The sequence below is a fragment of the Mixophyes fleayi genome, chromosome 1 (genome assembly GCF_038048845.1).
Source record: "Mixophyes fleayi isolate aMixFle1 chromosome 1, aMixFle1.hap1, whole genome shotgun sequence".
Classification (NCBI taxonomy): Eukaryota; Metazoa; Chordata; class Amphibia; order Anura; family Limnodynastidae; genus Mixophyes; species Mixophyes fleayi.
Window position 1 is genome coordinate 402100404 of NC_134402.1, and position 15505 is coordinate 402115908.

At 38.3% G+C, this 15505-nt stretch overlaps 1 protein-coding gene across 3 annotated transcripts in view; it reads right to left on the reverse strand.

The window, feature by feature from the left end:
* Nucleotides 1-15505, reverse strand: part of EFNA5 (ephrin A5) — a 309847-nt gene that overhangs the window by 48720 nt on the left and 245622 nt on the right. For all 3 annotated transcript variants that reach the window (XM_075181497.1, XM_075181490.1, XM_075181483.1), the window contains exon 2: nucleotides 11168-11460. In XM_075181497.1, the coding sequence (XP_075037598.1) occupies nucleotides 11168-11460 (293 nt within the window). The remainder of the gene's footprint in view (nucleotides 1-11167; nucleotides 11461-15505) is intronic.

The following is a 15505-nucleotide window of genomic DNA, read 5'->3' on the forward strand; positions in this document are numbered from 1 at the left end:
TACCCATTCTAGCATCAGTAGCAATTATGCTTCATATAAAAATATACATTTCTGCTTCACCATAACACTACTGCATTATCCAAACACAAAAACGCTCTATTAAAATAATGTTACTTTATCAGCCTAAGACAGAAAATACTGCGACATTATTTAGTGCAAATCAGGCAAACAGTTAATAAGTAAAGTATTTATCTATCCATTAATCTTACTAGCCTGGACTAAGCTAATTATAGTTTACAAATTGATTCATTGAATTGGCTTACAAAGCTAGCTGAATTCAGGGATATTTATTTTAAGTAAACAGAACACATTCAAATTTGAGGGGAAAAAAATGCATTCAATCAAATTTACCCTGTTAATAATTTAATTCATTTTAAAACCTATTTTCCATGGTTCCTCAGTGTGAATAAGTCTTTTTAAATACGGTGATATACTAATAACACTTGCCGAAGATTGCTGCAATTTGCAGATTATACCCTCATATTGGCAACTATTCCACATAATTTATTTTGCATCTGACATTTTGATGTATATACACAAAAACTGTTCAGATGTTGCAGTTTTGGTTCATTCATAGCTGCTAACACCTGTTAAAGGCACAGGCCACGATTTTAAAGATTTGTCTCTGGACATTTTTGGCAGTGAAAAACCTATATTTCAATAATGAAAAAATTCAAAATTCAATATATTCAATATAATACACACCGAGTGTGTAATAAAATTTTTCATTGTCTGCACGTAATTCTTGCAACATCTTCTCTGGTGCAGATGTGTTGCTCATAATAATGTATTGCAAATTATATTATCAGTTTACCCTAAAATAGATTCTAGGACCCACAGTTTGCCTTCAGCGTAAAGTGTACTCAATCCATTGCTCGAGACCAGAGATAATCTTTAACACACCTTGATCATTGTTACATACGGCCTATTTATAATTCTGTGGCGATATAGCTGATTTTCTATCGCCACTTATCAAGGTGATAGATAATCAAGGGAGGCTTAGTGGTTAGCACTTCTGCCTCACAGCACTGGGTCATAAGTTCAATTCCCGACCATGGCCTTATCTGTGTGGAGTTTGTATGTTCTCCCTGTGTTTGCGTGGGTTTCCTCCGGGTGCTCCGGTTTGCTCCCACATTCCAAAAACATACTGGTATGTTAATTGGCTGCTAACAAACTGACCCTAATCTGTGTGTATGTTAGGAAATTTAGACTGTAAGCTCCAATGGGGCAGGGACTGATGTGAGTGAGTTCTCTGTACAGCGCTGCAGAATTAGTGGCACTATATAAATAAATGGTGATGATCAGTTATTGCCACAATGTATTAATGAAATATTGCCAGGGCGACAGAGCAATACTTTCCAGAACAGGAAAGGCTTAACTTACCTGATTGCAATTCACAACTTTTCAGCTGGAATTTGGTCTAATCATGGCAAACAGAATTTATGGGGTTTCATACAGCCCTAGTTATATCTACCTGAAATGATGACACACAAATGTGTCCCAACACACTGGCTGGAAATAAGTGGCATAAAGCATAACCCTTAATAGCCCCTTTGTTTGGATTGTCCTGATTTGCAGCACCCAAGGACTATATTATTGCTGGCGGTAGCTACCACCAGAGTAAAGATTTGCCCGGTCTGAAAAATATGTTTGTCCTATTTTAATATTTTTTTTTTTATACAATTATTTTTTTATTTTTCTCCATAAGCTTAGACTTTCAGCTCCAGCGAAAAGCAGCTTCTCAGGTCACAAATGGACATATCCACCAAGACTGGCCCGGCGAGGTTAAGCCAGTGTCACTCAGACGATATTTTATTGATAAATTGTGACGATAATTGATTTTCTATCACAGTGATAAGCTGCTATAGGATATCATCTTTATTACAATTTATTGATCTCATGGTTTGGAGACAGGGTTGAGTACACTCTACACTGTGCACTGCTCACATAAAACTAGATAATCCTCATCATCTTCATCTATTTATATAGCGCCAGCAAATTACATAGCAGTTTACAATTGGTAACAAGCAGAGCAATAAAACAATACTGGGATATTACAGACAGACAGAGAGGTACGAGGGCCCTGCTTGCAAGCTTACAATCTATAGGTCAATGGGAGTCAAATACATGAGGTGAACATATTGCATATTGGTCCAGCCATATTGCAAAGGTAAAAAAGTGATTTGTATGTTATGTGATCCAGTCACACAGCAATGTTGGTCTGGGATCAGAGGGTTGTTGTCTTGAATAAATTGTTTAAAGGGTCGTAATAGGGTAACCTATGGGGGTTAAGAGTGTGGTTGAGAAATTTTATAAGATTGCCTGAAGAGGTGGGTTTCCAGAGAATGCTTGAAGACGAGAGGAAAGTCTTATTGTGCAAGGGAGGGAATTCCATAAAGTGGGTGCAGCCCAAAAAACACCCTGTAACCAGGATATGGTAGGATGTAATGAGAGTGGATGAGAGACATAGATCTTGTGCAAAACAGAGGTGTCTAGTTGGGAGATATTTTGAGAAAAGTGAGCAGATGTATGTTGGTGTAGATTTGTTGATGGCCTTGTATGTTATTAGAAGTATTTTATATTGGACTCTGTCATTCTCAACATTGCCTTTGTTTGTTTTTTTTTTTTTTGACAGAGTTTCTCAGCAGAGTAAGAATGAGTTGTACAGAAAATCAATCTAGTCGTTGTGTGCAAAATAGGGGCGAGAGTCTGATTAGGGGGAAGACTAGTAAGGAGGGAATTGCAATTGACAAAGCAGGAGATGATCAGTGCATACAATTTGCAGTGTCTTGTGTGAATATGTGCGTATTCTGGAAATGTTTTTTAGATGTATGTAACATTATTTAGATATAGAGTCAACGTGGGGAACAAAGGATAGTTCTGAGTCAAGGATCACACCTAGGCACGGAGATTGTGGGGTAGGATTTATGGCCCTGCTGTCAATAGAAATGGAAATGTCAGGTAGGTAAGTTCTGTTGGCAGGTGCAAATATTATTAACTCTGTTTTTGAAAGACTGAGTTTAAGTTGGCTAGAGGACATCCAAGATAAAAAGGTACAAAGACAGCCAGTAACGCAGGCCAAAACAGATGGTAAGCGATCAGGAGAGGATAGATAAATTTGGGTATTATCGACATAAAGAAGATACTGGAATCCAAAGGAGCTTATTAGTTTTCCAAGAGAAGTGGTGTAGATAGAGAACAGCAGAGCACCTAGTACTGAGGTGCTAGTGGTACTCCAACTGATAAAGGAAGCAGAGCAGAGGTGGATCCAGAGATATTGACACTGAAAGAGCGATTAGATAGGTAGGCTGAGAACCAAGATAGGACAGTGTCTTGAAGACCTAGGGATTGTAGTATTTATATGACAAAAGAGTTGTCAACTATGTCAAATGCAGCAGAGAGATCTAGGAGAAATAGTGATAGAGAGTTATGGTCCTTAGATTTAGTGATCAAATCGCTGACAACCTTAATCAATGGAAACTCTGTGGAGTGTTGAGAACAAAACCCTGACTATAGAGGATCCAATAGGTTGAGGAAACAAAGTGTGTGAGGCGAGTGTAGGCAATTTTCTCAACAAGCTTGGAGGGGAACGGGAGCTGAGAGATGGGACGATAATTTGAGAATAGTTAATCCATTACTATTGCATAAAAATCATCTGAAATAAGATTAGTTAATCAATGTTTCTGCAGGATGGCTAATTTTTTCTATTTTCCAGACCAATATATGTGGGATCCTTTTGTAACCTGTATTTAGGCATTGTTCATATTCTTCACAAAAAGGCAGATAATAATTAAAAACATACAAGAAAGAGCAAAATATTTCATATCTACAGTACATTTAATGGGGCATCGAAAAGTAATCGTTACAGCTCATAAAAAGGAAGTATTTTTACCCTGTGCATAATAATTCTGCAAACATGGCTATTCAGTGTAAACCAGGGAAGATTTGTAATAGGCATGCCCCAGATATAGCTCCTGAACCTTGTTTCTTTCACGACCACATATTAAATAGTCAAGAAGGTTAGTTTTATAATGATGTGGTTTTGTTTCTTAACAATATTCTTCCAACAAAATTAATTCTCATTTTTCTAGTACTGTCAAAACACTATTTAGTTTACAGATAAATCATGATAGGCAGCAGGAGAAGAAAGAGCTTAATGAAGCATCAAGCCACAGTTCTCTGACTGGAAGAATCTGCTGGTTCCCATTTCAGTTTATTTATTGTGATGTCAATATGGAGATCGAACATTAAAAATATATGAAAATAGGGGCTATAAAGCAGTAATAATATTTAGCTTAATTATCTTAAATTTCTACTACCAAAGGACATAGATTGCATGCGCTTTATGCAGGTGGCAATCTTAAAGGAAAGTATAATTCCATCTGGAGGACCACAAGGGGATTTTATGAGCTAAATCAAACCATATGCGAGGTTGCCAAATCTGTTCCCGAGTTCTAAGACATTAGTAATAATTGAAAATAATTGTAGTTAATATATATCAATGGAAATTAAATATATATTTTTATTCTTTAATATATAAATATATATATACACATAAATATATATATACGCACACACACATATATATATATATATATATGTATATATGTATATATATATATACATGTATATATATACACACATACATACACACATACATAATTTAATTAAAACTTATTAATTTACTTATTTATTGGAGCTCAAACTTTAAGGGCAAGGAGAAAATTCTGCCCAGCTGAAGCCCTGCCTAATTGTGCGCCTGAGCTCTTTTTCCCAATGAATAAAATAAACAGGGAATTAGAATGTTCTCAACATAGAAGTTGACCAAGTGAAATGTACCCGCAATAGAGACATCCTATTGATAGAGATGGCACAAATGGGATAGCATGCTATATAGAGCAGTATGTTTGACTTATGCAAGACATGCGTTATTGAGTCCCACCTTCAACCCAGCAATGATCCTGCATATGGAATACACAGATTAATTATGACCATGCTCAAATAAAGGCATAAACATATGCATGTGCGGATCTGTAAAAACTAGAGATGATCACTGACCCCCGTGTTTTAGTTTTGGTTTTGGATCTGGATTACCTTTGTGTTTTGGTTTTGCAAAATCGCCATTGCGTGTTTTGGTTTTGTTTGGTTTTGTTTTGCTATTTTTGAAAAAAATACAATTTTTTTGGTCTAAAATAACCTAATTTAGTGCTCCACCAGTTTCTTAGATAAGTGAGGTAATTCTAAAGCTAATAAATTATAAAAAAAACATTGTAATCCCTGGTAGGCGGTCCTTAATTTGAACACTTGTCTGCAAATTATACAGACAAACCTGGTTGTCTACCTCCTCCATCTTTGATTATTGGGAATGTAGCCATCGTCTTTGGATGTATATTACACCTTCCACTTTTAGTTGAATATAAAAAAAGCAGCCTGCACAGACTGTGGAACTAGAAAGTAAAATTAAATGGACCACGGTAGTTTGGTGGCTATCTATGCCCCCCGCCCTCCACTTGTAGTTGAAAATAAAAAAAGCAACCTGCACAGACTGTGGAACTAGAAAGTAAAATTGAATGGACCACGTTAGTTTGGTGGCTATCTATACCCCCCCCCCCCCACCCTCCACTTGTAGTTGAATATAAAAAAAGCAGCCTGCACAGACTGTGGAACTAGAAATTCGAATATACAAAGAAATGGACAAAGGCAGTTTGGTATCTGTCTGCATCAGATCCCCTCTCCACTAGGAGTAAAATAGAAAACTATTCAGCCGTTATATAATCTAGAATATAAATAGAAATTGAGAAAGGCAATTTGGTATCTGTCTGCATCATAATCATCAACATCCTCATTAACACCCTCGTCACCTCCACAAATCTCCCCCTCATCCTCTTCTATTTCCAAAGTGGTATCCTCAATTTGTGTATCAGCGGCTACACTCGGGCTGTTCAGGTACACATCAGCAAAACTGCTGAAAGGGCCCTTCTTTATGGGTACACTAACAGAATGCTCACGATTAGACACACCACTGTTGGATGGACTCTCCACAGGGATTGGTGTCATTTGTGAATCAGAGAAAACATTATCAACTAATGCCTTACTGTTATCTTGCAGCTCGGCTTTGACGTGTAACAGTAGTTGTGCACCAATTGTAGGCTCTGTAATTTTTTGGGATCTGCCACTAATAGCCAAAGGTGAAGGCCTCATTCTCTCTTTGCCACTACATGTGTAGAATGGCATGTTGGCAATTTTTTTTTTTATCGGCACTTAACTTTTGCTCAGTAACTTCTTTTTCGCTTCAACAGATTAATTTTTTTTTTTGTTTTTTGGACTGATTTCGAAACACTGTGTAGTTTGACATCGCCTGGCCCAGATGACGTACTGGGAACACTAACATCAGGACTGGTGACAGAACCTGGTTGCTCATTCTGCTCATATGTGGACTGCTTTGAATCCATTCTCAGCCCAAAGCCCTTGTAGTGCTAAAAATTATGTGGTAGATACTGCTGACAGATAGTAATTTTGACAGCCAGAAATATTTATGCACAATTATGGGGGACACCCTAAAAGCACTGGGGAGTGCTAAAAATTATGTGGTAGATACTGCTGACAGATAGTAATTTTAACAGCCAGAAATATTTATGCACAATTATGGGGGACACCCCAAAAGCACTGTGTAGTGCTAAAAATTATTTGGTAAGATACTGCTGACAGATAGTAATTTTGACAGCCAGAAATATTTAGGCAAAATAATGGGGGACACCCAAAAAGCACTGGGGAGTGCTAAAATTTATTTGGTAGATACTGCTGACAGATAGTAATTTTGACAGCCAGAAATATTTATGCACAATTATGGGGTACACCCCAAAAGCACTGGGGAGTGCTAAAAGTTATTTGGTAGATACTGCTGACAGATAGTAATTTTAACAGCCAGAAATATTTATGCACAATTATGGGGGACACCCCAAAAGCACTGTGTAGTGCTAAAAATTATTTGGTAAGATACTGCTGACAGATAGTAATTTTGACAGCCAGAAATATTTAGGCAAAATAATGGGGGACACCCAAAAAGCACTGGGGAGTGCTAAAATTTATTTGGTAGATACTGCTGACAGATAGTAATTTTGACAGCCAGAATTATTTATGCACAATTATGGGGTACACCCCAAAAGCACTGGGGAGTGCTAAAAGTTATTTGGTAAGATACTGCTGACAGATAGTAATTTTGACAGCCAGAAATATTTATGCACAATTATGGGGGACACCCCAAAAGCCCTGGGGAGTGCTTAAAGTTATTTGGTAGACACTGCTGACAGATAGTAATTTTGACAGCCAGAAATATTTATGCACAATTATGGGGGACACCCCAAAAGCACTGGGGAGTGCTAAAATTTATTTGGTAGATACTGCTGACAGATAGTAATTTTGACAGCCAGAATTATTTATGCACAATTATGGGGTACACCCCAAAAGCACTGTGAGTGCTAAAAATTATTTGGTAAGATACTGCTGACAGATAGTAATTTTGACAGCCAGAAATATTTATGCACAATTATGGGGGACACCCCAAAAGCACTGTGGAGTGCTAAAAATTATTTGGTAGATACTGCTGACAGATAGTAATTTTGACAGCCAGAAATATTAATGCACAATTATGGGGGACACCCCAAAAGCACTGGGGAGTGCTAAAAATTATTTGGTAAGATACTGCTGACAGATAGTAATTTTGACAGCCAGAAATATTTATGCACAATTATGGGGGACACCCCAAAAGCACTGTGTAGTGCTAAAAATTATTTGGTAAGATACTGCTGACAGATAGTAATTTTGACAGCCAGAAATATTTAGGCAAAATAATGGGGGACACCCAAAAAGCACTTTGAGTGCCAAATATTGCAAAAAAAACCAAAAACCTCCTCTATCCTCCTCTCTTCTCTAGCGATTTTTGTTAGCACAATTGGATTCAGAATATTGTATTCTCTGTCCCTGCTCTAATCAGCCTGTGACTACACCCTGCTCTCTCCCTCTGTCAAATGGCGATGGATTGCTGTGGAGGCGTGTATTTATAATCTTCAAGTATCGCGAGAACCGAGCCCCGACGACGTCACGATGATGTTCGGCCTCGATTTGGATTCCGAATGGGCGGGAGAGTACCGAGCCTACTCGGCTCGGTACTCGGATACCCAAAGTTTGGGTGGGTTTGGTTCTTGGGGAACCGAGCCCGTCCATCTCTAGTAAAAACAACCACATTTATGTAAACAAAGATCTACAGCATTTGGTAGGAACTACCCTAAATTAATATCCTCTATAGAGTAGTTCTTCCTGGCCAGAAAGTAATAGCTGAGCATGTTAATTCAGCTACTGCCTTGACTACATGTTTAAATTATCTATCTAGTTAACCTCTTCATCATGTCTGACATCTTGTAACAGGAATGAAGTGAACTCCTGTCCTTCTTCTGTATAGTCCTCTGGGTCACAACTGACATGTCAGACAACTAGATGAAAAGACCTCCAGCTTATTAATGAGAAGTATGTTATCACTCAGAAAGCATAGTATCAATGTTGACTTCTTAGGTCAAAAGTAGAGGGCACAGTGTGCCAGGAAACATGCACCAAGATACATTAGGATTCTATTCCCAATGCAGTGACGAGATCTGTTAGAACCTGACAATGTAGAATGAAAGATAGTTTATATGTAACTTTACATAATGTGTTCTTTCTTTTGCACAACTGAGTTCAGAGTTCATTTATTTGATCAAACAGTAACTTACATTTAAATTACAATATGCAAGAGGTTCCAAGCAATTACATCAGGGAGAAAGAACAGTTCTGCATCACTGTAGTAAAGTGAATGTAAATGTATACAGTATAAAATAAAATAGAATTCTAAGGAATGTTGAAACCTTCAGTATTTCAGTTAGTTGGTACAAATAATATAAATAACACCAGGCAACACACAGCTTCTCCAAGCTTGCGGCTAACAACAAGAAGGCCCATACAGAGCCAAAAACCTTCTCCAGAACCAGAAGATGGAGGAGATTTAGTGAAGATAAATAGTGAAGAACAGTTATGGGTGCCAGCAGCTGTTTTAAGATTTCTATAGTAACTGGTTCATGTGTCGTGGCTTCTGCTGTCTTTCCTAGTTCTAACAGTGTTGCTCAATCAGTAGTCCAACGGCTGTTTTATCATTGGCTGCTGATAATGCTCTGCCTTACAATAGCCGTTCCCCACCAGCTGTTACAATTCTTATTCCTCTAACTAAAGTATCAAGTGTTCCTCTTAGATTGTTAGCCCATTTGGACATGCATATCATTTTATGTGTAACATCTGCTGCCATCAGGATGCAACTACATGCCCCAAGAGCCCCAGTGCTGGAAAAGAAGGGAGCAGATTGCGCCAGGGCTAAAGTGAGTTTCAATGCCAGGAAGTTGGGAGGCATGGGGAACAGAGTCGGGGCGTGAGTGAAAAGGACCAGCAGGCCCAGGAACGCAGCCTGGAGAGGGGGGCAGTAGAGGGCAAGTCAGGCAGCAGTGTTGGGAGAACCATAGTTCGGGTCCCCGGCACTCACTGCATAGCATTGCACAGGAGTGTGCAGCTGCAAGAGGCATGGTATAGGAGCATTGAGTCCCTACCATGGAGTCATCAAAAAGACCTGCCTGGAGATACCCACCCAAGCGGCAGTCAGAGACAGCCTGCAGCACCTATGAAATGGAGAGCACAGAAGAGAGACTTTATGTCTGCTCTGGATGTGGGAAGTGTTTCACATGCAGCACACTATCTATTGGAAATCAGAGTCTACCAGAGAGAGGGGACCTGCAGGAGGTCCGTGAGTAAATATATATATATATATATATATATATATATATATATATATATATACCTATCTACCATTATCTACTACATTAAAAGCACGGACAAGTGAAGTAAAGTGGGTCTGGTCTGATAAATCACATTTTCATTTACATCATGTGGATGGCTGAAGGTGTTGACTTGACCTCCAAATTCCCCAGATCTCAATCCGATTAAACATATGTGGGATGTGCTGGAAAAACAAATCAGAGCCATGGAGGCCCCACCTTGCAACTTGCAGGACTTAAAGGATCTGTTGCTAACATCTTGGTGCCACATACCACAGGACACCTTCAGAGGTCTTATGGAGTGCATGCCACGATGGGTCAGGACGGTTTTGGCAGCACGAGGGATATTTACACAATATTAGGAAGGTAGTTTAATGTTGTGGCTGATCAGTGTAGATAGATAGATAGATAGATAGATAGATAGATAGATAGATAGACAGATAGATAGATAGATAGATACTGTATATATAACTCCTACATCTAGCAGCCAAGTATTGTACCCAGTTTTATTGAGGAAGCACCAGAGACACTCATCATTTGGGATAGAGTCCCTAGGAGGTCAGACCTATGTCCTACACTTAGTGAGGGAGATGTTTTACCCATAAGTTAAGAGTGTACTGCAAAGGTTAGACATTTGAGAAAACATTAAAGCAACAACACAATTGCTCCTCTATCGAGGCCACAGTTATTATATCCTACTGAAGTGAGAAAGACATAAACAGATGGGAAACTTGTTAAGCTAAATAACAAATAAAACTGTATTATATTATGCCACAAGGTCTCATGTCCTAAAGTTCAGGGACACCACCCTATACCCAAGATTACTTCTTTCGTCCAAGTATATCCCTGGATTTGCTAGAGAATTCTAACTATGAAAGCCACAAATACCATAATCATACTAATTGTTAGTACTTTAGACCACCTAATCCAGGGAACAATACATCAACGATAGCCGCAACTCAAACTCAGATTGGGACTGTGAAACTTGCGAGGTTTACTTGCGAGTTAGACCAAGCGTGTAGATACACAGCACAGCATGGGCCCAACCTCAATCATCTCCCATATGTACAAAACAAATACATGTCTTCTCAAAAGTAAATATTGTTTTATGCTGACAAAATATAGCAAGAGAATGAAACAATGCCGCCCCTGCAATTTTGCACCCCTAGGCATGGACCTATGTAAAACTTCTATGTAAAACCACAAATCTAGGTCTGAGTGAACATGTCACCTACACATGGCAGAGGGAGCCAATAATAAAGCAAGCAATATTGTGATAAGCTATTCTGAATTGAAACATTTGAATATATACTTACATATATAGTAATATTCTCTTCCTGGTCTAAATTCAAATCCTAATGAGAAGGGAGTGAAAAGTTGGAATTTTTCTGAAAACTTTAGAGGTCCATTTGAGGAGTGGGGTCGATTGCACTCCCATCTTTTGAAGCCTTTGGATGTATGATCACAGGAGTTGTAGCCATCAAAATTCACCATGAATAAAACGTAACGTTCAGTTTTATCTTCAGGCACAGAGTCTTCATAATGAGGGCAGAATACATCCAGATAATCATTGATACACACATCAATGTGGTAGTCACCTCTCATGAACCTGCCATTACAGAAAGAAAGAAAAGGCCATGGTTAATATGGTTACTAAAATAACGTTCCAGAAAGCAAGCATAATACATCATGGAATTAAAAATATATTCAATGGAACAAGACAGTTTCTAAATCCTCTATTTATTTACTAACCATACACAATGCATGTGGGAACAGAAAATAAACCATAATTATAATAATAATAATAATAATAATAATAATAATAATAATAAATTTACTTATTTTTAATTATAAAAGGAAAGAATATTGTTGCCTATATCTTACATTGGAAGCTACAGTGTCGATATAATAATATATTCACTGCAATAAGCCTGGTTTACTATGATTTATGACATCAGGACAGCCATATTTATTTAGTTACAGATTGCTGGCAGTAATTTTTAAGACACATACAAAGTTCTGTACAGCATTTACAAGAAACGTAAAAGCAATACTGCCTGACTGCCAAACTACACAGAAAAGAATCTGCAGCTTTATGATAAAAGGATTCTGGGATATGAATTAATTGCGCTCGTGCTAACCCGACAGCTCTGAACAAGAGCCAGACGATGGATGTAGCCTTAGGTAGTCTAGCCCAAATGGGTTTCCTCTTTAATTATTATAAAGCATTTTCAGACATGCCGTGCTAGAGAAGTAGCAAGTGTCATATCTGTGACATTTAACACCAATGTGCTAGAATTAATTTGTCATTGGTACCCTTGCGTGCCAAGACCGCTAGGTCCTTCCCAGCCCCACCCGATAATCTATCAACCCAATCCACAATATGTGAAAGAGAATATAAGAGTGTACTTTATATTTCATCCTTCCTTGCTTTGAATGCAGCATTGCTTTAAGCTGCATGCACATGTAATAGCACTCGGGAATGATAGCACAGGCCTACTGCTTCCATACCTCACAGATAGATTGTAAATAACAAATAATGAGCTTTGTGTAGCCAAATACAACGTACAAATGCAATCTAACCAGCGTTTATATACATTAGCACAAACGAGGGGCCTTGCCTATTAGAGCTTCCAATCTAATGGTGGCATATTTTCAACATATTACAAAATTTGGCCACAAATTGCAACTGTTTTGCCCCAAAACACGCAATGTATGATAATAATCTAAATGAAATCAATCAAAACATTATTAGGCATATTTGTAAATAGCAGAAAATGGCCACTAAAAGACGATGCATATAGTCATCCTGCTACTACGCTAATAGATCCCATTGTACATCGGAAGTGGTCTAGCAGATTCGTCCACTTTGGCCACCTACATTTGTACTAAACTTGAACACTAACCCTCTTGTTTAGCATATGTGTCTCCATTTTAACAGAGAGAAGTGATAATACAAGTAAAAGCAGTATATCCACCTGAGGATTCTACTTGTCCCCCAGCTCACGTAGAAATCCAGATATAATATGTTTTAGAGTGATATATATCTGCAATATTCCCACACCTAACAATTGTCAGGTAATGGGTGAGTGGGGACTGTGAAGAATTACCTTAGGGTTACGCAATAGAAGGTGAATAGTTCAGCAACATACAGATTGCTAAAGCTTGGTTACAGCTTTATTTTTGGTCAAAAGACACACTAACGTCTACAATCATCCCGTCCAGACAATTAAATTAAGTAAAGAGAACTTTTAACAGTCAAAACACAATCTGTTATTTAACAGATCTTCTAATTATTACTAAATACTAATAAGCATATGTTCTTTTTTTTTGCATGCTGTGATTTTTGTAAGTACACTGTAGAAGTTTAACCCTGTCTTTGTCCTTGCTGTACATAACCATTTATTTATATAGCGCCACTTACTCTGCAGCGCTGTACAGAGAACTCACATCAGCCCCTGCCCCATTGGAGCTTACAGTCTAAATTCCCTAACATACACACACAGAGAGAGAGAGAGAGAGAGAGAGACTAGGGTCAATTTGATATCAGCCAATTAACCTACCAGTATGTCTTTGGAGTGTGGGAGGAAACCGGAGCACCCGGAGGAAACCTACACAAACACAGGGAGAACATACAAACTCCACACAGATAAGGCCATGGCCGGGAACTCATGACCCCAGTGCTGTGAGGCAGTAGTGCTAACCACTAAGCCACCGTGCTGCTCATATTTAGCCGATACTTAATTAGATAGTCTTCCAGGCTATATTAGAGGAACAATTAAATATTATTTGCACTAAAATTTGTGCTGTTTAATTAAAATGTGTTCAGAGTAAACATATTTTGTGAAGATGTTTATATGTAGGACGGTTTCTACTCTACTAGAAGGTCCACAATAAAGTTCAGAGTTTATGTTGCAGCAAGACATACTTTGTGTTTGTCATTCTCAAAACAATATAATGCGAGCACAGTTCAGCTTCAGATTAATGAAACATAAAGCTTATTGGAGGAACCTCTGAAACCCAGAATTACATGGAATGTGTAATGCACGCTTCACAGACGCTTCTCAATCTATCACATTATATTGATGATACAATAACACTTGCTCACTGACCTCCCTTGCTATCAACTAATTGATCTTCTTGCACTAGCAGTCTCCATGATGAAGCTGAAGTATAAACAAAGAGTGAAACGGGGTCACTGGATGCTTCATTTTGAAAGTTGACATCTGTAAAACTCTATAATCTGTCTTCTAGCAGTCAGTCTTTTCAGAGATGTGCAGATGAGCTTTTACAAAGCCTTAATCATTGTTTTAAATATATAGGTTTTTTTTAAAATGTTAACACAAAGAATATATTTTGTAAGACGAACAGTTTATAGAAGTGTCCAAACACATAAAAACACACACAGATGATATATTCTATAACGATCTTTGTTCTCTGACTGTTCTCAAGTTACAACTCCCAGAATGCTCAGCAATCCAATGATAAGGCGCTCTTCATAAACTTATTTTTACAATTTTCCTATAGTTGGTGGTAAGAGACATACCTGGTAGCACAGACAAAGTAATACTTTTCCATACTTGCCAACTCCACCGGAATGTCCGGGAGACTCACGGACTCCTGGGAGAGCTGGCAAATCTCCCGCATCCCACTACTGGCCCCCCAAACTGACGCGATTCACGGTAAATCGCCTCATTTTGGCTCTGTCCCCGTGACAAAGCGGCATTTCCGTCGCGGGGGGCAGGGCCAAAATTACGTGTTCGGCCGTGACCCGCCCCCTTCCACCCTCCATTCACGCCCCTCTCCCGGAAAGAGCTATGAGAAAGTAGGCAAGTATGTACTATTCAATGAACTTTGATTCCAAATGAGTAGGAAGAGGCTATTTTCAAAGAAAATAGCAAGTATGTGCAATATTTCATAAGTCTATACAGGAATGATTTCAGGCACAGTGTCCATGTGCAATTGAACATGTTAACTAGATTTTGCACCTGAGATGCAGAATGGCTAATTTACTAACACTGAATATAGGTACAAAGTTTGCACTAAAACATAGCAATCAATTGGTTTAGTTGACTAATGTTGACTAGGCAGATACAAGCTGATTTATTTATGTGGTTCAGTGTACATGCTGCACCTAAATGCAATCTTAGAAAATACTATAGCTCCGTTCCACAGATTAGCACATGCTGGCGAGTTGTTCGGCTTTTACTAAATTGTCCCTAGTATGTGTGTGGTTTGGCGCCACTAGATAAGACTAGAGTGTAAGATCCTATGGGCAGGGCTGGTGTGCGCGAGTAAATATTCTCTGGTTGTAAATACCTGTGTAGCATGTTGCCACTATGTAGCGGATAATGGTATTCTTTATAATTGGTTTAGTGCAGCCTGTTATTTTAGAATGTACCATATTGAACAATATGTTGCGGCTGTTGACATATATTGTTAATTTAGCCATCAGTATTTGTTAATACATCAACCTATTTAAAAGTAAAGGGCAAACACAGGATCTACAAGTCAGTAGAGGCAAAATTCCCATGTTTGCTTTACTAAGAACACAAAAACATTCCATTTTTATATCTGAATAATATAATATAATAGTCACACAAAATAACAAATCAGGAATAATAACTATGCATTGTATAAATCATGTTGTGGTG